Source organism: Paroedura picta, chromosome 8, assembly GCF_049243985.1.
Source record: "Paroedura picta isolate Pp20150507F chromosome 8, Ppicta_v3.0, whole genome shotgun sequence".
NCBI lineage: Eukaryota > Metazoa > Chordata > Lepidosauria > Squamata > Gekkonidae > Paroedura > Paroedura picta.
In genome coordinates this window covers 9,603,517-9,624,395 of record NC_135376.1, presented here as the reverse complement: position 1 = coordinate 9,624,395, position 20,879 = coordinate 9,603,517, and the positions used below count along the sequence as shown (strand labels likewise).

The 20,879-nt window shown below is 48.1% G+C and overlaps 1 protein-coding gene across 4 annotated transcripts in view; it reads left to right on the top strand.

Annotated features, from left to right (window-relative positions):
- The first annotated feature begins 447 nt into the window (after positions 1-447).
- USP13 (ubiquitin specific peptidase 13) overlaps positions 448-20,879 on the top strand; it is a 66,285-nt gene continuing 45,853 nt past the window's right edge. For 2 of the 4 annotated variants that reach the window (XM_077348320.1, XM_077348318.1), the window contains exons 1-2: positions 448-736; positions 10,955-11,080. In XM_077348320.1, the coding sequence (XP_077204435.1) occupies positions 581-736; positions 10,955-11,080 (282 nt within the window). In that variant the 5' untranslated portion in view covers positions 448-580. The remainder of the gene's footprint in view (positions 737-10,954; positions 11,081-20,879) is intronic. The other 2 variants (XM_077348317.1, XM_077348319.1) reach the window with 2 other exon arrangements.

Genomic DNA, 20,879 nt, shown 5'->3' with positions numbered 1-20,879 from the left:
CACGGCTACTCCCTTTCCCCCTCGCCTACCTCACAGGGCTGTCGTTGAGAATCCAACACAGAGGAGAGGAGGGCTGCAAGCTCCATAGCCTCAGGCCGGGCTAAAAAACGCAACCCCCCAATGATTCCCTTTTCCAACAAGGACCCACCTCAGAGCGAGGTCCTAAACTGGGTGGCTTTTAATGCCGCTTCCCCACGCCCCGGTTTCCTTCTCCTAGTTAGTCCTCCGACCCCCTTCCAGAATCTCACCCGCTGCCCTCCCCCATCCGAGCTCTTCCCTGCTTCCAAAGGCCGGCGGTGGAGAGGCTGCTCCTGCCCACGTGCAGAGTGCCTCTCCCGCCCCAGAGGCGGGCTCGCAAGGGGGCTCCTTGGGCGCGGCTGGAGGGAGGGGAGGGAAGGGAAGGGAAGGGGAGGACAGGGGCGGAGAGGGGGGGGGGAGGGAGCCTCCTTGCAGCGGCTCCGGCTGCCATTGGAGTAAAAATAGCCTCTCTCCTCCCGCCCCGCCGCCGGCCATTGGGCCCCTGGGCCGGCCTTGTCCGCCGCCTGCCCTGCGCCCGCCACGGAGCCCCCCGGCGAGCAGCATGGAGCGGGCCGCGCTGTTCGGGAGCGGCCGGGAGGCGCCGCTGGCCGCGGGGGACGTGGGCGAGCTGCTCATCCCCTACATGCCCACCATCCGCGTGCCCAAGACCGGCGACCGCGTCTACAAGAGCGAGTGCGCCTTCTCCTACGACGCGCCGGTAAGGGGCCCGCCCGCCCACGTGGCGCCCCCCCCCCCTAAATGCGGAGGACCCCCCCTGCCTGCCTGCCTGCCTTCCTCCCTTCTGTGGGTCCAGCCCCCACCCCACCCATCTGCTCTTGGCCCTTTGTTGTCGAGGGCACTGGAGTCCGGCCCTTGTTCCCAAAGCTCCGGGGGTCTCCGCTGCACCTGCACAACACCTGGGGGAGGCAGGTGGGGGCGGGCAGAGCAGGTGGGGGGGGCAGCCGGCTCGCCTTGCGTCGGATCTTGGAAGCAGGGATGCTCACCCTGGGGGGGGGGGGGCTGGGGAACCCCGGGGTTAAGCCAGAGCTTCGCGGGCGCTTAGGCGGCTTTCTTTTTCTTTTTCTTTTTTTCCCTTTCTTTTGACTTATTTTGTCGCTGACGTTTCTATGCCGCCCTCGCCTTGAGCCTCGGGGCCGTGTAGAGAGACCCCATGAGGGAGTTTAAGCGCCGCAGCAGTTCGCAATAGCTATTACAGTAGCAGCAGAACAAAAATAGAGCCCAAGAGCACCTTCAAGAGCAACCCAGATTGAGTCAAGGCGTGAGCTTTCGAGTGCAACTGAACTGTTGGCCCTGTCATGTACTTACGGGGCACATCCGAATGGATTTTACATAAGATTCTTACAGAACCCCCCCCCCCCCCCAACCTTACAGGTCCTCAACCTATCCCTACTGAAATAACCTTAGGATGCAGACATAAAAAGAACTCTGCCCAATCAGACGAGTGGTCTTTCTCATCTATCCTCTTGAATGCCCAACCCAAAGCAATTGCATTTCCCTGCATGTCTATGGATGCAGGGCATATATGGTGACTTCCCATTGCCACAAGATGATCCTATAGGTCTGTTTCCCCCTGTCCTTGGGATTCTACCCAAGTCTCTTAGTTGTGGGAACTCAGTGCAGCTTGTTTATATAGAAGGTCCTAGGTTAATTTCCTCTTAAAAGAATGAGGTGGTAGGAAATGCAACACACCTTCACCTGAGAGCCCATACAGCTGCTGCCAATGGCCAGAGTCAGTATTGATTGACCCAATGGCCAGAGTCAGTAGAAGGAAGCTTCATTTTGGGGTTTTGATTGTGGCTTGGTGGCCTCACTTCAATTCCCAGCATCTCTGGCTAAAAGGGATCGGGCAGGAGGCAATGGGGAAAATTTTGATCTATGACTCTGGAGAGCCATTGACAATCCTCCTATATAAAACTGACCCTGAATAGACCAAGTAATGTTAAAAAGGTATCACCTGTGCAAGCACCGAGTCATGTCTGACCCTTGGGGTGAGGCCCTCCAGCGTTTTCATGGCAGACTCAATACGGGGTGGTTTGCCAGTGCCTTCCCCAGTCATTACCGTTTACCCCTCAGCAAGCTGGGTACTCATTTTACCGACCTCGGAAGGATGGAAGGCTGAGTCAACCTTGAGCCGGCTGCTGGGATTGAACTCCCAGCCTCATGCCCAGAGCTTTCAGACGGCTGCCTTACCACTCTGCGCCAATGTTAATGCTACTTAATGTAATGCTACTTCACACGTTTGCCCATTTTCCCAACCTTCAAATCGCAGCCGGACCTTGAAAACCTTTTCCTAAAGAACAGGGGTGGCCTACAGTTCCCGTGAGCCCCTGTCAGCATTGGCTCATGGGAATTGCAGTCCATGGGCATATAGAGAGCCAAAGTTTGCCTACTCCTGCTATAGAAGCCAGCCCCCAAATTCAGGAGCCGGGCTCATTATTCAGTCTTTAGGGTGTTGTATATTCATGTACTTATTTATTCACTTAAAACAGGAGTAGTCAACCTGTGGTTGACTACTACAATTCCCATGAGCCCCTGCCAGCGTTTGCTGGCAGGGGCTCATGGGAATTGTAGTCCATGGACATCTGGAGGACCACAGGTTGACTACCCCTGACTTAAAAGACAATAATGCTAGGAAAGGTTGAAGACAGTAGGAAAAGGGGAAGACCAAACATGAGATGGACTGACTCCCAAGAAAGCCACGACCTTCACTCTGCAAGATCCGAACAAGGCTGTTAATAGGATGTTTTGGAGGTCATTAATTCATTAATTGCTGTGAGTCTGAAGCAATGACAGCACATAACATATTTATGACCATATTTTCGAATACTGGGAGCTGCAGCAAAATTTCTGGGCGCCATGGTGAACCGGCGTCTGGGATTGATCAAGCCTTGAGTGTTATCCAGTTTATGTAGACTTCTTCTTTACATTCTTCCTTGCTATGTCACTGTTGCACAGCCAATTCTGCTGGTGACCCATAATGCTCTCCGTCTGTCCGTCCTTTGCTGCCAAACTCTTCCTCCTTAACTGCCCGATGTCTTTTTTGCCCCATTTAGGTGAAACTCTGTCCTTCCATTTTACTCCTAGGAAGCTTTCCTATTATACTCTGCAGTCCTAGGGGAATAAATATTTCAGGTTTAACCAGGACAGTGAAAATGGAGCCTCCATGTTCAGTGACAATGTACTGCTGCGTTCTAGGAGTGGTGGGCAGAGAACGAGAGAAAAGCAACCCACTTTTAGAGGCACTTCGGCAACGGCGTTTGTGGGTCTTTGGTCTGATCCAGATTCTTAAGCTCTGATTCCTGAACAAAGGAGTCAGCATTTAAAGAACAACTAGGAGAAGTCTCTCTTCCTCCACCCCCACCCCCCAATTTGCTTTTCACTTAATCCAGGGCCAAGATCCCAGTCCCTACGCCTCAGTCGAGCTTCCCTTCCTCTCTGCATCCTCTTATTTATCTCGGATTCTGTCCTCCTCCTCTGTGGGGCAGCCGTTTGTGGCCGAGGCATGGCTTTTTGTCTCTCTGCGCAGTTTGAATTCCCTTCCCGCCTGCCCTGGCGAATTGTCTGAGACCTTCCTTCTTCCTTTGCCTGGCAAACTGTTTTTCTGTTTTGCTCTTGCCGTTTCACGCACAACAAATTCTCCCAGAGACAGAGAGCAGTAAGGCTGTTTGCTCTAGATGGCAGCTCAAAAATCTGTGCACTTTACACAGTGTGTGTATGTGTGTGCACATGCGAGGCATCCGACACAGTCCACGTGTGTAGTTAAATCTCTCGTGTGACTGGTTTTCTTTTTGTGTTGGAAAGGTAGTCCCTGTCGGAACTGCTGAAAGACTCTTCTTAACCAAGATATTAGTTCTTTGTTGCTGTTTACGTATGGCTCAGCTGCTTCTAGGCTCCTTGGAGAGGGTGTGTGGCTTGTGTATCTGTGTGTGTGTGTGTGTGTGTGTGTGTGCCTTTTAAGAAGCTGCTGAATTCAGCAGCCTCTGGGGGTGGGGGAGGGAATGTGCATCTGCCAGCTGGGCTTTCCTGACCTCCCCCTCCCTCCAGGTTTAGCACACCACAGAGTGCAAGTGGCCTTTTTATAAAATTAGCTTGAGCCCGTCTCCCCTGTCCAGGGCTGCTGGAATCAAAGTCTGCAAAGGGTACAGAAGTGGCGGCCCTCTTTTGTAAACCGGTTTCCCGAAATCCTTGCCTTGCCTAGCTTGTTTCGTTTTGTCCGGCTGGTTCACAACCTGACATTCGGGGTTGAATCAAAGCAGTGTGCCTTCAGGGGTCTCTTGTATCTGGTGCCCCGTAGGGCTTTTGAAATAATTGATTAGACACAGATTCTCCCCCCCCCCCTATTCTCTGGAGTGCCTTGCTAACCTTCTGGCTTGTTGTCTGCGCCTTGGCAGAGCATTTTGTACTGTTCTGATTTTCTCATTTCTAAAGCAAAGGAAAGTCTTTCACTGACCTAATATTCTGATTAATAACCGCCACAGACCCCAAGATCCTAATCTCTCTTCTCTAGTGTCATAAATCTATGATAAAATCAAATCTACCCTTGGCTCTTTGCTTATTTGCATAGGTCCGGTCTCTTGTGAGCTTTAAACCTTGCACTTACAAGAGATGGAAATCTTTTTACTGTTTTTAACTCATCCTGACGGCAAGTACAAAAGACAGGTTAAAATGGATTTAAAAATGGGATTTAAAAATTTAAAAAATTTAAAAACATTAGGGCAGTGGTTCAAAGGGACCCCTTTCGGGGTCGAGCGACCCTTTCACAAGGTTGTGGCAGGGCAAGCAGCTTGGCTGGGGGTGGGGTGGGGCGTGATCCACACAACAGTCTTGCGGGGTAGATCGAACGAGCGTTCGTCTGTCTGGAGCAGCGGAAAATAGATTGGCATGGTGGGACAAGAGGCAGAGCTGAACTGAGTAACCCTGGGGAAAAAACCAATTTATATACAATCATGAACAATGGATCTTCACGCCACTGGTCAGTTTTGGTTTAATTTTTGTGAAAGAACGCTTGCATAATTTTATGGTTGGGGGTCACCGCAACATGAGGAACTGTATTAAAGGGTCGCGGCATTAGGAAGGTTGAGAACCACTGCATTAGGGAATCACAAGTTCAGGGCACTAATTTTTCTTCTCCCTGATTGTGCATATATTTGAGGGATTGGATGCGCTCATCTAATTCATCCCACCAGGACTTGAGACTGAAATGATCCCTGTCTCTGGGCATGGCAGATGGAGATGGTCCTGGGCCATGTGCAAGCCGTGTTGCCCGCACAATTTGAAGTGTGATGTTGACATCGATTCGTAGAACAGCCGTCTTAATGCAGAACGGTTGATCGGTTAAGAACGGTTTTGAGAGCCAGCTTGGTGTCGTGGTTAAGAACGGTGGCCTCTAATCTGGAGAGCCAGGTTTGATTCCCTGCTCTTCCACAAGCAGCCAGGGACCTTGGGCTAGTTCCAGTCCTGTCAGAGCTCTCTCAGCCCCACCTCTCTCACAGGGTGTCTGTGGGGGGAGATGAAGGGAAGGTGATTGTAAGCCGCTTAGAGACTCCTTCGGGGAGTGAAAAGCAGGGTATAAAAACCAACTCTTCTTCTTGAACCACTTTCAGAGGCTCAAAAAATCTGTGGAGCCCTGGCCAAGGAGGTGACAAAGTCAGGTCACTCCCTGGTGGAGAAGTTTCTTTCATGGCTCAGACCCTGGTCTGCTTCCTTGTTCTGGTAGCCCTCCTGGTGCTTGGCTTGAGCATCTAGTCTTGGCCAACTGCCTTCAGTTTTAGTGTTGACCTTGTGAGGTCATAACTCTTGACCCCTTTCTTCCTCTCACGTGACTTTGATGTCAGGCACTTGGAGTTCAATGGATTTCAATGGATTTGGATCTGGTCCACTGTTTTAGTGTTGCCAGATTGTGTGTGTGTGTATGTGCGTGTGTGTGTGCGTGAAGGGCTTGTGTATTGCAAGGGTATGCGGAGTCAAGGATAGAGATTAGGTTGTCTCACTAATATGGCGGGTTACAGTGGTTCACTTTTTCCCTGTAGGAGTGAATGTCCACCATTCATTTACATGGGAGAAAGAAAACGGGTACCCCATTAGAAGGCGGGGCAACTATTAAGAATAATTCTACGTCACTTCTGTCTCCATAGTTGGATTCCTTGGTAATTATTAGACCTTTTTCTCTCAGAAATCAGAATCAGAGTGGGGGCACAATTATGTGTCCACATTTGAGAGATCTGGTGTCCGTAACGTTGTGGGTGGCTTGTGTGGTTTTACCTGCCAGATTAGCCTTCCTCCCCCCCTCCCAGTGTGTTTTTAAATCGGGAATCTGTATGGGGATTCAAAGGTGACTCAGCTGCCTGTTGTTTGTCATATCTGGTGGGGAGAAGGGCTATTTTTATAGCAACACACTTCAGATCTCAAGTGTCACCCTGGCTGGCCAGCTGGCCCCCTCCTACTCTGAGCAGGGAGCCACGCTGATTAGAAAGGACAAGGAAAATGCTAAAACAAGGTTATGGAATTAAAGACTGGAGGAAAATGGGCTAGAGTGGCCATTGTTAATGGGGGTCTTATGTCCTCCTGGGGAGCCCTGACACATTTGAAGGCACCCACAGACTGAAAAATGTGAGAAGGGGAGCCCAAAGGGTTTATGGGGGGGGGGTGGTGACTGATCCAATGAAACAACCTTTTATTTTACATATGACATTATGAAATGGAGGGATCTCAGTGGATTGTGATGCCATAAAGCAGGGGTAGTCAACCTGTGGTCCTCCAGATGTTCATAGATTATAATTCCCATGAGCCCCTGCCAGTGTTTGCTGGCAGGGGCTCATGGGAATTTTGGTCCATGAACATCTGGAGGACCACAGGTTGACTACCCCTGCCATAAAGAGCTCCACCTGAAGCTGCCATTTTCACCAATGGAACTGATCTCTATAGTCTGAAAATCAATTGTAATTCTGGGAGATTGTTGGACTGGCAACCTCAGAAGCCCATTCTGCACCCATTGGGTAATGCACTTCCAGTGCACTTTTGCAGCTGGATTTCCCTGTGTGGACCAGGAAAATCTACTTCTAAACTGCCTTGAAAGTAAATTGTCTAACATGTGCGGAATGGGCAGTAAGTTTCTCCCCATGTTCAGGATATAGTGGAATATATTTCAACAGCCTGATAGCAGCATCCATTTGGACACAAACGGAATACATGGTATTCTCATCTCATAGAATCATAGAGTTGGAAGGGGGCACACAGGCCATCTAGTCCAACCCCCTGCTCAACGCAGGATCATCCCTAAGCATCCTAAAGAATCCAAGAAAAGTGTGTATCCAACCTTTGCTTGAAGACTGCCAGTGAGGGGGAGCTCACCACCTCCTTAGGCAGCCTATTCCACTGCTGAACTACTCTGACTGTGAAATTTTTCCCCCTGATATCTAGCCTATATCGTTGTACTTGTAGTTTAAACCTATTACTGCGTGTCCTCTCCTCTGCAGCCAACGGAAACAGCATCCTGCCCTCCTCCAAGTGACAACCTTTCAAATACTTAAAGAGGGCTATCATATCCCCTCTCAACCTCCTTTTCTCCAAGCTGAACATTCCCAAGTCCCTCAACCTATCTTCATAGGGCTTGGTCCCTTGGCCCCAGATCATCTTCGTCGCTCTCCTCTGTACCCTTTCAATTTTATCTACGTCCTTCTTGAAGTGAGGCCTCCAGAACTGCACACAGTACTCCTAGTGTGGTCTGACCAGTGCCGTATACAATGGGACTATGACAGAGATCTCCAATCTGTGTGTGGCCAAACCCTGCAGTAATTACAACTGCCATGCTGTATGGGGGAAAGTTATTTTAATCAAGGTAATAATTCAGGAATGCCATCAAATGCCGAAAGAATTGTATCACCTGTGTGCCTAAACAGGGGCACTCATATATGGAAGCAACAATATATGTAGAGTGGTTTATACGTCATGAGAAGTATCTGGATCACTGTAAGAGATGACATTTTAAATGGATGACCTTATGCAAGAACATTTGGGCATGACTCAGTGGACAACATTAGAGTTTCTAGCAATTTGAAAGGCGTGAGGCAGGGCGACAGGTCAACAGATATTTTGAATGTGTTTTCATAAAAGTATTTGCAGCAGAGAGGATTTTTGTAAGAACATTGGGAGGGCCTCGGATTGTCGTGCTGTAATATTTCAGTAGCTTGATTACCCCCAATTTCAAGTGAATTTGTAGTTCTGTTTCATTTCAGATCTTGTGAAGTCCTTGCTTACAGTAAGGCTTTGTTTGTGGATCTGAACTGCAATTTTGTCTGATGTTGCTTTCATTCATGTGAGCATACCAGAATCATAGAGTTGGAAGGGACCTCCTGGGTCATCTAGTCCAACCCCCTGTACTATGCAGGACACTCACAACCCTATCACTCATCCACTGTAACCTGCCACCCCCTTGAGCCTCTCCATCAGATGGCTATCTAGCCTCTGTTTAAAAATCTCCAAAGATGGAGAACCCACTACCTCCTGAGGAAGCCTGTTCCACTGAGAAACCCCTCTAACTGTCAGGAACTTCTTCCGGATGTTTAGACGGAATTTCTTTTGAATTAATTTCATCCCATTCGTTCTGGTCTGTCCCTCTCGGGCAAGAAAGAACAATTCTGCTCCTTCCTCCATATGGCACCCTTTTAAATACTTGAAGATGGTTATCAGATCCCCTCTCAGTCCTCTCCTCTCCAGGCTAAACAGACCAAGCTACCCCAACCTTTCCTTATACGTCTTGGTCTCCAAGCCCCTCACCATCTTTGTTGGCCTCCTTTGAATATGCTCCAGTTTGTCTACATCTCTCTTCAATTGGGGTGCCCAAAACTGAACACAGGACTCTAAGTGAGGCTGAACCAGAGCAGAGTCTCCAGCAAGTAGACTGTGAACTAGTGGTAGTGTTTTGACCAGGGGTAGTCAAACTGCGGCCCTCCAGATGTCCATGGACTACAATTCCCAGGACCCCTTGCCAGCATTCGCCAGCGAATGCTGGCAGGGGCTCCTGGGCATTGTAGTCCATGGACATCTGGAGGGCCGCAGTTTGACTACCCCTGGTTTTGACTGCCGTAGAATGCGCAGCCTCTAGAAGTCACCTGAAATTATCACAACAGACCAGTGAAACTCCGAGATCTGGAAGTCTCCACCAACTAACTTGACAGCCCCGTATGCCTGTGGTTTAGTATCTCAGCATAATTTTTGTTACTTAGAAGTGGCTCTCATTAAAGAAGAGTCCTTAATAAGACAATGTCAGTGATAAAATTGAGAATGGGGCCTTCGTGAACCTCCTGCCCGGCAGACTCAAAGCATGTCTTTCAAGGTGAAGGAGTTTGCTGGGGACTTCAATAGCCTTCTCAGATGTGACTGCCAAGATGACTTTGTTCAGTCTATCCATTGTCCTCAAGAAAAAGAGCTGTATTTTTTTGGTTGGGACAGTAACTGGGATGTCGGAGGAACTGAAACTTGAAATGGAAACAGATAAGTGGTGCTTTTTATAGGACTACAATGCAATAGCAATTCCTTTTTTTAAACCTGTAAAAGGACCTGGTGGTGTTTTGCCGGGAGAAAACCATTGGGAAATGGCACCCGGGAAGGGCTGATGGTAGGAAGATGGTGCCGACGTGGGTAGAACGTTTGCCACAGGAAAATAAGCACCATTCCTTTCATTATGACATCGCAGGGTATTCTGATCTGGCTACTCCGTGGGGTCGCGGTCGAAATGTCAAAGTTACAGTTAAACAATGATCAGTCAAAGGTTCAACTGTTGTCGAAGTCATGGTTATTATTATTATTAATGTTGTTACTGAACTCATATTGTATTAGTCACACAGTTTCGTGTCCTCTGTAAACTGCCCAGAGCCGCAAGGGAGGGCAGTGTACGTGTGCGTACGTGTGTGTGTTTATATTTATATTTATATATTTTCTTAGATTTTTATACCGCCCTCCCATACAGCCCGGGGCGGTATACATGGGGACATTGCGGGATACAAAAACGTTATACATTAACAGTAACAACAATATATCAATAACAATTCCAACATGAAATATAAGTTTAACAGGTTACCATAATTTACTCATTGAACAATTTCAATAGAACAACTTTAACAGAGCCCCTAGGAAGGTCAGAAACGTTCAGATTATGGAGGGTATGATTTGGAGGGGGACCACCGGATGTTTCTAAGTTGGATTAACCTCAGTCAAATGCCTGGTGGGGGAGTTCCCTTTTGCAGGCCCTGTGGAATTTTGGGAGTTATATATATATATGTGGAATTCAGTAGGTTTGAGATATAGTATACTGAGGATAAGGAAAACCTGAATAGAGGATGATTCTGGCACAGCTTTGTGTGGATGCTCCACAAAATTCTAGGCCAGGGGTAGTCAAACTGCGGCCCTCCAGATGTCCATGGACCACAATTCCCAGGAGCCCCTGCCAGCGAATGCTGGCAGGGGCTCCTGGGAATTGTAGTCCATGGACATCTGGAGGGCCGCAGTTTGACTACTCCTGTTCTGGGCGGAAGCAGCCTGTCTTGCCTGGTGGACTTTCTCTGATGGAGCTCAGGGACAAGATCTGCAGTTATCCCTTCCCTGTTTTAGCCCCGCAACTTCTCTCTGAGGTCAGCAAACCTCAGAGACCCCGACTGGGCCAAGGCCACAGTAAGCTTTGTGGCCAAATGGGGATTTGAACCCAGACAGGCAGCCCTGGTCTAACTTTTTTGCAAATAAATGGACCGTCATTTTTCAAATTTGCACCTTAATCATTTGTAGTTGTGAAAAGGGCACAAGTGCTGCATCTGTTCACACTCCTGGAATTTCCCTCTGCTTTTGCACGTTTCACAGAGGGCTGTGTCGCTCTGCTTCGGGTTTGTGTTATATTGTTTGTGCGCTTTCTCTTCCTTTTCAGTGTTCTGAAGGAGGCCTGTATGTGTGCATGAAGACTTTCCTGGGGTTTGGAAGGGAACATGTGGAAAGGCACTACCGGAAGACGGGGCAGTGCGTGTTCATGCACTTGAAGCGGCACATGAGAGAGGTGAGTGCGACCGTAGGTGAGGCATCGGAAAGCTACCTCGTCACAAGGTTGTTTCCCCCGGTGTGAGAATTCAAGTTTGTGTAGGGCAAAATGCAGGGAGTGCTGTTGTGTGTTGTGTTTCAAGGGGAGGGGAACTGGTTGCAAAGTTGTGACTTCAGAGAGAAAGAGAGCAGCCGTTGGAGAGATGAAGCCACACTTGTGAATGTGCCTTTCAAGCTACGTTCTGCAGAACCAGGGAGTTCCATGGAAGCTAATTGGGATCCCTCGATGAGAAAATTGAGCTTTTCTGGCATTTTTGGGTTGTGTGGGGGGCAATGTCTGGGTCAGTGGTGCTTTGGTGCTTGGGGAGCAACAGTAAGAGCTGGAATTCTGGCCCCACTGGTGGGCCTCCTGATGTCACATGGGTTTTGGTCACTGTGCAACATATAGAGTTGGACTAGGTGGGCCATTGGCCTGATCCAACATGGCTTCTTTTATGTTCTCGTGTTCTTATGGAAAGTTCTAGGGAACATTTTTGTTTCAGCTAAGCAGCAATGAGCTTCAATAGGTCTAACTAGTGCTCTGCATGAAACAGCTATATATCCTGGGATAGCGGTCCCCAACCTTTCTCAGGTCAGGGACCGCCTCCGGAGTGAGGGAAGAGCCGACGACCCGGGTGCTGCAAAAACGCGCACGCGCAATTGCAGCGCATGCGTGTTTTCACCACCAGGTGGCGCCAACGCACATGCACGGCAACTGCATGTGCACGTTTTCACCACTAGGGGCGCTAACGCGCATGCGTGGCAACAGCGCGCATGCGCACTTGCGTCACCACCATGCCGGCGGCTGCGCCTGCCTCTTCCGTTCCTTCTTGCTGCCGGCGGGGGAAGGCAGGCGTGGCTGGCGGCGGCCCGGTACTGTGGCCTTTGCGGCCCGCCACCGGGCCATGGACCGGGGGTTGATGACTCCTGACTTAGAATCATAGAATCATAGAATCATAGAGTTGGAAGGGGCCATACAGGCCATCTAGTCCAACCCCCTGCTCAACGCAGGATCAGCCCAAAGCATCCTAAAGCATCCAAGAAAAGTGTGTATCCAACCTTTGCTTGAAGACTGCCAGTGAGGGGGAGCTCACCACCTCCTTAGGCAGCCTACTCTTGTGTCACTTCTTGTGACATGTCACTTCCAGGCGTGTCGCAGGGAGTTGTGGCCAGCGGATATGGCTTCTGTAGGTTTTCGAAACTTGAAAATATATTTCAGGGGCTCCTCCAGGGAAACAAGGTTGAAAAAGGCTGATTAATTGGGCCTGAAGGGGATGGAAAGGGGAGGTGCCTCAGATGGGCATGGACCCAGTTCTGCTTCCCAGCCATATTCTGCAGGATCATTCCAATTCTGGGGCTTCTCAAAGCCTCTAGAACGTTTCAGGGGTTTCTCAGTGGTAAAAATGTTGAGTAAGGCTGGTGTAGTGTCTCATGTGGTGGGTAGAAGCATGTATGCACACAAAGAATGATCTCTCCCTACCCTTCTTCTGTTAGTTACAAAGAAAGGCCAGAAGACCCAGTGCTGTGAGCCACAGGGGTGCGGTGCTCCATTGCAAAGCATGCGAGAGAACAAAATCCAGAATAGATAACCATTAGAGTGGGTACCTACCCTTCCCAACTGTTGCATTGTGGGCAAATTAAGAAGAGTGGTGCACATCATCTTGTAAGAAGGGACCACTACTTTCTGTCATGGTCTAAGGGCTTCTCCGTCCAAATCTGCCAGTGTCAAATCTGCATATGAATTCTAACTCTGCAGCTTTTGACTTCACTTTGCTTTTGAAACACTCTGCAGGAGTGCCGCTGTCTGCAGATCCCCTGGTGTGGAGAGGGAGTCAGTGACTTAGATCTGTCGAAGCTTTACCGTGTATGGAAAGTTTCCCCTTATGGATCGTGACTTCCTTGACTCTCCCAGAAAGAGTGGTGTAGTGGCTGAGAGTGACAGACTCTAATCAGGAGAACTGGGTTTCATATGCCACTCCTTCTCCACAGGAAGACTGCTGGGTGACCTTGGGTCAGTCACAGTTCTCTCAGAACTCTCTCAGCCCCACCTGCTTCACAAGGTGCCTGGTGTGGGGAGGGGAAGGGGAAACAGTTGGAAGCCACTTTGAGGCTCCTTAGAGAAAAGCGGAATGTAAAAACCTTTCCTTCTTTCTTCCTCCTCTTCTCCCGCTCACTTAAGCCTCAAAAGCCCCCTCCAATGCTGTTCCTAGGGGGCCTTCTGACCCTACACAGGAGCTTGAAGGCTCAAGGGGGTGGCAGCTTACAGTAGATGAGCAATATTGATGTGAGTGTCCTGCATACTGCAGGGGGTTGGACTAGATGACCCATGAAGTCCCTTCCAACTCTATGATTCTATGATTCTATTTCAGGGGGATATTAGGGGCAACAGCACAATGGGTGTGAATATATGCGTGAGAAAACCATTCCCCTGGAGTGGAAACACTTTCATACGTAGTGATTTGCTGGCAAATCCAAGATGATATTTGTCTTTTGTGCCAGGTTCTGTGAAAAATCTGCCCATTCCTGAAGTGAGCAAACACAAGCTGTGCAATGCTTTTTTTTATTAAGACCCATCCAAGTAATGCAAAACACTGAGCCAGTTTTCAAATTCTGCAGTTTCTCCACAAATTGGGTGTTAAACATTTATTTAAACAATGCCCAAAGGAAACTACACTGTATGGTGTTGTTTTGGTTGGTCTTAATAAAATACATGACATAGCTTTTAATTTTTATTTTTTTTACTTTGGGCCAATGTAACTACTTCTTCATATCCAAAATGTTGGTTGGGTTCTCCCTCCCACAATCAAGGTACTGTGTCTACAGCTAGTCTAGATCATGGGTCCCCAACGTGGTGCCCACTGATACCCTTTCTGAAGCCTTATCAAGTGTTATTAGGAGGTAGGTAGGGCTTTTGCTCAAGACGGCTTCTTATTGGTTATAAGAGATTTGATTGGCTGTGCGGGCGTGTTGGTTTGTTTACAAATGTTGCTTTGGCAGCAGCTGCCTCCACAGCAGAAGGACTGTGACCGAAGTTAAGCCGTGGCAATCATTTTGTGTCTGGCTCCGCCTTCTGCAGCCGCCATTTTGTAGCTGTACCTTCCCTGCCACATCAGGATGCCAAAGGTGCTTGTAGACTCTAAAAGGCGAGGGACTTTAAAAAAGATACGCCCATGGAGGAATAAGTTAACTCTCTCTCGTTAGTCACGGCAGCTAAAAATAGACCGTAGAGATTAATGACCCTTAAACACCCAAAGTTTCGCGATCATGGCCAAGTGAGAAATTGTGTCTTCCGTCGTGTGGCCTTGTGGCTATGTCTTCCTACAGTGAACTGCACTTGCTGAATTCATCTGGGCTAGGCCATGTCAGGCCGTGGTGAGAGGTCACATACCACATCTACCCCAAGAGGCTCCTTGGGAGCTCGTCAAGTCAGTGGCTTGGCATGAGGACTGTGATTCCTCCCCTCTCCATATTATGACATAACAGACGTTGACTGCTGATGTTGCTAAAGACTGTACGCCACCCTTGCCTTCCCTAACACTGAAGGGGCTGGATTTTTTGGGGGGGATTTGTTATTAGAACCTGTCCCACAGTGCTCTTCATTGTTCTAAGCCCTAGAACAGGGGTAGTCAAACTGCGGCCCTTCAGATGTCCATGGATTACAATTCCCAGAAGCCCCTGCCAGCATTCGCTGGCAGGGGCTTCTGGGAATTGTAGTCCATGGACATCTGGAGGGCCGCAGTTTGATTACCCCTGCCCTAGAAGCTTGGTTTGTAAAAAGGGGAGACTTCCTTGTGCTCCATTCTGTTGACCACCGTTACCTGTCCATCCATCCATCCATCACCTACCTACCTACCTACCTACCTACCTACCTACCTTGCCTACCTACCTACCTTATATACTGCCCTCTCTGAAGGCTCAGAGCAGTTTACATCAAACACAAACAGTACAAATAACTCAGTGTATAATAAGACCATAATAACAATAACATTATGAAGAATAGAACATTGGGGAGAACAATATGTAAACACCTACTGATGGCCCAGTGGGATGGGTGAGTTTGCATTGATGGTTGTAGGAGGGACGCTTGGGGGGCCAATTGGAAGCAGTGGTTCTGGTCAACTTCAACCCAGTGCCCGATGGAGGGTTTCCCTTTTGCAGGCTCTGCGGAATTGTTCAAGTTCCGTCAGGGACCTAATCTCCTCTGGGAGCTCATTCCACCAGGTGTGGGCCAGGACAGAGAAGGCTCTGGCCCTGGTTGAGGTCAAGCGGGCTTCCTTGGGGCCAAGGATCACCAGGAAGTTGGAAGTGGTGGAGCGTAAGGCTCTTTGGGAGGTGTAGGTAGAGAGGCAGGTACACTGGGCCCAGACTGTGTGCGGCCTTAAAGGTGATAACCAAAACCTTAAGCCTGATCCGGAATTCGACTGAGAGGTAGAAGAAAAGGAGGATTTTATTTAGAATAATAGAATCATAGAGTTGGAAGAGACCATGCAGGCTGAGAGTGTGTGACCAGACCAATTTTCTGTGGCACAAGTGGGGGTATAAGCCCTGAGTTCCCCAAAATACTAACGTGGCACCTCACACTGACACTTGTATGCTTTCAGCAGGGCCCTGCCCAATCCAAGGCAGCAGAGCCCCTGATGGCAACCTGATCAGGGATACAAAACTTTTTGTGCAGCCTTTGCTGTACAATAAACTATCCCACTTTGTAGTATTGGACAGCCCAGATTAGCCTGTTGTGGAAATAATAGCCAAACTAACTGAAAGGGCTGGGGAGACGGCCTTTTGGATTTGGGGAAACGGCCTAAAGAGACCTTTGCAAAGAAGAGCAGGAATTTGCTGAATCAGGCTTGCTTTCAGCTAGAATCAGGCCAATTAGGATGGGCATAGCAAGATTTTTTTAAGCCTGGATGGGCCAGGCTAGCTCGATCTTGTCAAATCTCAGAAACTAAGCAGGGTGAGGTTTGATCAGTATTTGGAAGGGAGACCACTGAGGAATACCAGTGATGTGAGAAGGAGGTGGGCAATGGCAGACCATCTTTGAATGTCTCTTGCCTTGAAAATTTTACGGGGTCACCATGAGTCGGCTGTGAATTGGTGGCAAACAAAGGAGTTGGGACTTTGATCCCGGTAGCCCAGTATGATGTACTCTGAGTGGTAGTAGATCTCTGGAGACCCAGGCAGGGTGTTTTCCTCATTATCTGAGGGCCTTTAACTGGAATGCCGCGGATCGAAGCTGGGATCTCCCCAGGTTCTCAGCTTTCAGGCTCGGCTAGGAATAGCGTCTCCTGTTCTTTGCATTCTTAGGGGGAAAGTAAGGGACCTTTAAAATGGCCAAGTTAGGTATAAATATTGTCAAAATAAAACTACTGCCTCTGTAGGAGGGAACTCAGACTCATGAAAACTAAGTTTTGTTGGTCTTTATTGGACTTGTACTATTGAACTTGTGCTCCATTTGCCTGCCAAAGACTAACATGGCTGCCTTTCTGGAATGTTTCCAAGCCACAGAACAGACATTCCCCTTTGTGTTGCTGCAGGGTCACTGGATAGGGTTTCCATAGAATCATGGAATAGAATAATAGAGTTGGAAGGGACCTCCTGCACTATGCAGGACACTCACAACCCTCTCGCTCACCCACTGTCACCTGCCACCCTCTTGAACCTTCACAGAATCAGCCTCTCCGTCAGATGGCCATCCAGCCTCTGTTTAAAAATCTCCAAAGAAGGAGAACCCACCACCTCCCGAGGAAGCCTGTTCCACTGAGAAACTTCTTCCGGATGTTTAGATGGAATTTCTTTTGAATTAATCTCATCTCATTGGTTTTGATCTGTCCCTCCGGGGCAAGAGAGAACCACTGTTCTGTATGGCTGCCATTTAAATACTTGAAGATGGTTATCAGATCCCCTCTTAGTCGTCCCCATCTCTCTTTCCCAGTCTGTGTCCAGCCAGCATAGTCCAACTTGTTAGCCAGTCTTTGAAGATAGCAACAAAACCCCAAAACATTTAAATAGGATTTACGTCAAAAATAATGTAAAGGGGCTTTGTGTTAAAAATAATCCTGCTTAGGATAAACGAGAGAACGTCATGGGTCCTTTTGGGCACCCCTCTTTTTTTGGTAATATGAATAGACGTGCCCACCTGTTGTCATTCATTTCCCTGTCCTTGGCAGGTTGGAACAGCTGTGTCTTGTTCATTCCCTGGCAGGGCAGAGCTGATCACAGAACTTTGGGTGTTTATGGGTCATTAATCTTGATGGACTCCTGCACAGTAGTTGCAGATGAACCAAGAAGTCTAGATAGGGATCGTTCTTCCCTGGGTCAGACGAAGCTAAATGCATTTATTTGTTCTCCTGTGACTTGAATACTTGGATAGAAAGAACAATTCAGGCAGCATGAGAGAGAACGTTCACCTACCACCGTTCTCATTTCTGCGTGGCTGGCTATTCAGAGCCCAGGACCCTGGTTCTTTATTCACTCAGGGAATTCTATCCTGCCCTCAAATTTAGCAGCTATGGTTGCTCCAGATCATTAGGGCAGCCCTGGAGCTCCATGACGTCAGGCTAGGAGGGCTGAGGAGAGATGCTATAGACCCAGGCTAGACACAACAATATTCATAAGTCTGACCCACGGGCATCATCCCCATTTTAAAAGGATTTATAAAGGCCTGCCTTCGAAACATGGCAAATTCAACCTTGTAGAGCAGGGGTAGTCAACCTGTGGTCCTCCAGATGTTCATGGACTACAATTCCCATGAATCTGCTGGGAATTGTAGCCCATGAACATCTGGAGGACCACAGGTTGACTACCCGTGTTGTAGAGCACAGCTCCAAACCTTTCATGCACCTACATAATTTACCACTTTTCTCTTTCTCTTCTCACCTTGGTTTAGAAGAAGAAGAAGAGTTGGTTCTTATGTGCCGCTTTTCTCTACCCGAAGGAGGCTCAAAACGGCTTACAGTCACCTTCCCTTTCCTCTCCCCACAAGAGACCCCCCCGTGAGGGAGGTGAGGCTGAGAGAACCCTGATATCACTTCTCTGTCAGAACAGCTTTATCAGTGCCGTGGCGAGCCCAAGGTCACCCAGCTGGCTGCATGTGGGGGAGTGCAGAATCAAACCCAGCTCTCCAGATTAGAAGTCCACACTCCTAACTACTACACCAAACTAGCTAGTGATAGCTGACCTTGGGTAAGACAAGTTTGTACCTGCACTTCTATCCCTTCTTCCTGCCACCCCAAGTGACTGCTAGTGTTGTAGCTGTGCTGTTTTAAATACTTTTCCAGGAGTGACGGCAGCCGAGGGAGGGTTACTTTGGTCTTTAAAGCCTATACAATACAGACGGAATACATGCAGGTGCACCTGCCATAGTGCCGTACTTTACCAGAAAATCTGGGGCAGCGCTATGACAGCTTGTATCGGAAATTGAAAACCTTGCTGGTGTGTACTTGCATTTTGTGGTGTTGGAAATTCAGAGCCCGGTTTTAATGGTGGCCACTGCTGACTTTAAAGGGCTAGGATTAGTACCTTAAGAGAATACTGTGATGGTTCTCGCAGAGTTGTGATAGGTTGGGGAGAGGTTTGGGAGGAGGCAGAGTGCCAGTGCTGGCAGAGGGGGTGTTGGTTGGGTAGCTAAGCCCTGAATAAATATTTACAAAGCTTCTTGAGAGTTCTCATTGGCTCTTCCTGTCCCATGGAAAACTTTCCAGCAGGTTGCATAAGAGGACCAGTTATACGAACCAAAAGATTTGGCCCGAGGTCTGTTTACGGGAATGGCCCTGTAGGCCATGGAGACCAACTTAACTACTCTCTTAATGTTGACAGATCAATGTTGGGCCAGCTGTTATGATCAGCATTCTGCCAAGTAGATGTGGAGTAGTTGTTCACACTCTATACCAGAAAGGTTCCAATTTGCTCACGCGCGCACAGAAAATTAAAATTAATTGTGTATCAGACTTAAATAAATTTGCTTATTTTCCACAAATAACGTTTAATCTTTGTATTGTGGACCTTGGCTACGGGAAAGAACAAATTCTTACAATAGACGATGACAATCTTCTCAGATTGGTGGGTCCCTATATTAGCAAAGTTGTGTACACAAATTTATGCAACACGGATATTGCCTGCAGGAGTATACTAGTACTTGTTGAATAAATCCCTGCAGAATAGTAGATAGGTGAGTTACAAAGATTAAAGAAATCTGTTTGAATTGACTAAAACGGTTATGCTGGTGCATGCCTAAATGAACTGTTGCAGGGTTTAGAATCTGATTTATGATAAATTTTATGTAAATTGAAATTTTGTGTGCTCTTCTGAAGTTAATCCACATGACACCTGATTTATTTTGTATGTCTTAGGCTAGTTCCAAAGAATACTAACTTTGAATCTGATGGAACAAACTTTGAGTTCAGTAGCACATTTAAGTCTAACAAAGTTAACATTCTTGGTATAGGCTTTCTTAAACTTGTGTCAGCTGTAAGGGCAACTTCCCACCTTGAAATCAAGATATTCCCTTGTACTACCACAGCGGCTTGGTTCTGAATGCCAAGCTATTGTCATGTTCCATGACAATTCTCCCAATGAGATAAACTCAGATCTGGTTTAGAAACTCGGTAGTTTATTGAGGAGACTACAAACAGTTACATAGGGTGCTTTGTTGCTAAAGCTTTGTTGCTAAGTATTTTCTTTTTGTCTATTCTGTGGTCTGAGGTAGGTAAGGTTTGAAGTAGAAGCACCTAATTTGCAACGTAGTTGCGGGAGCCTCTCCTCCAAAGAACCCCTAAGTTTCAAAAATATTGTAACGGGAGTCCAATTCTATGGGCACCCAAACAGGGTGCCCCCCATCCATTTTCCACTGTTTCCTGTGGAGGTTGGAAGGGGTACCATCATTGAGTGCCCATAGAACTGGACCCCCTAGTACAATATTTTTGAAACTCGGGGGTTCTTTTGAAGAGAGGATTCCGCAGCTACAATACAAATACTTCACCAACTCTAAGACCATGGAGTAGATGAAAAAGCAAAAATTTCCTATTGACTTTAATGGCTCCATAGAATATAATGGCTCTGAGCCAGTGATTCAGGGGATTTGGCCAAATTGATTTAACCTGAATCTGAAAAGTGCCAGGTTCTTTTTCTGTGCACATTCCTATTGGCTACCCCTCATACCAGCCCCTTGAACACACTGACCCAAAACTCCCCACCACCACCACCACTACCACTACTAGGATTTATATCCCGTCCCATACCAGCGCCTCAGGGCGGCTTACAACATAGGATTACATTAAAATGCAATATTAATATCTTAAAATAGAAAAATACATCCAATTAGAAAACTAGACAACCAAATCGAACTCCGAAAGGCCATAGATGGAAGTTCACGTGGTTTCCAGTGCTGCAACCGAGTGTGTAGGGAGAGGCACACTAGGTGTATATTGTGCGATGCACTAAGCAGTTACGCTGGCCTCAACCAAAGGCTTGGCGGAAAAGCTCCGTTTTGCAGGCCCTGCGGAACTGCTGGAGTTCCGACAGGGCCTTGATTTCACTCGGGAGCTCATTCCACCAAGCCGGGGCCAGAGTCCAAAAGGCCTGGCCCTGGTCGAGGGCAGATGTATTTCTTTCACCAGCTTGTGGCGCTGGCTGAGTGTAGAGTGTAGAGTACACTAGTACAGCTTATGAGGAGCACTGATGATGGGTATGTGGAGCAGTGCACATGCAGGCATAGGAGAAACCAGAGGCTTGGCTAACCATGTAGGGAGCCCAGTCTCAACTCCTCCTCTGGCATGAATCTT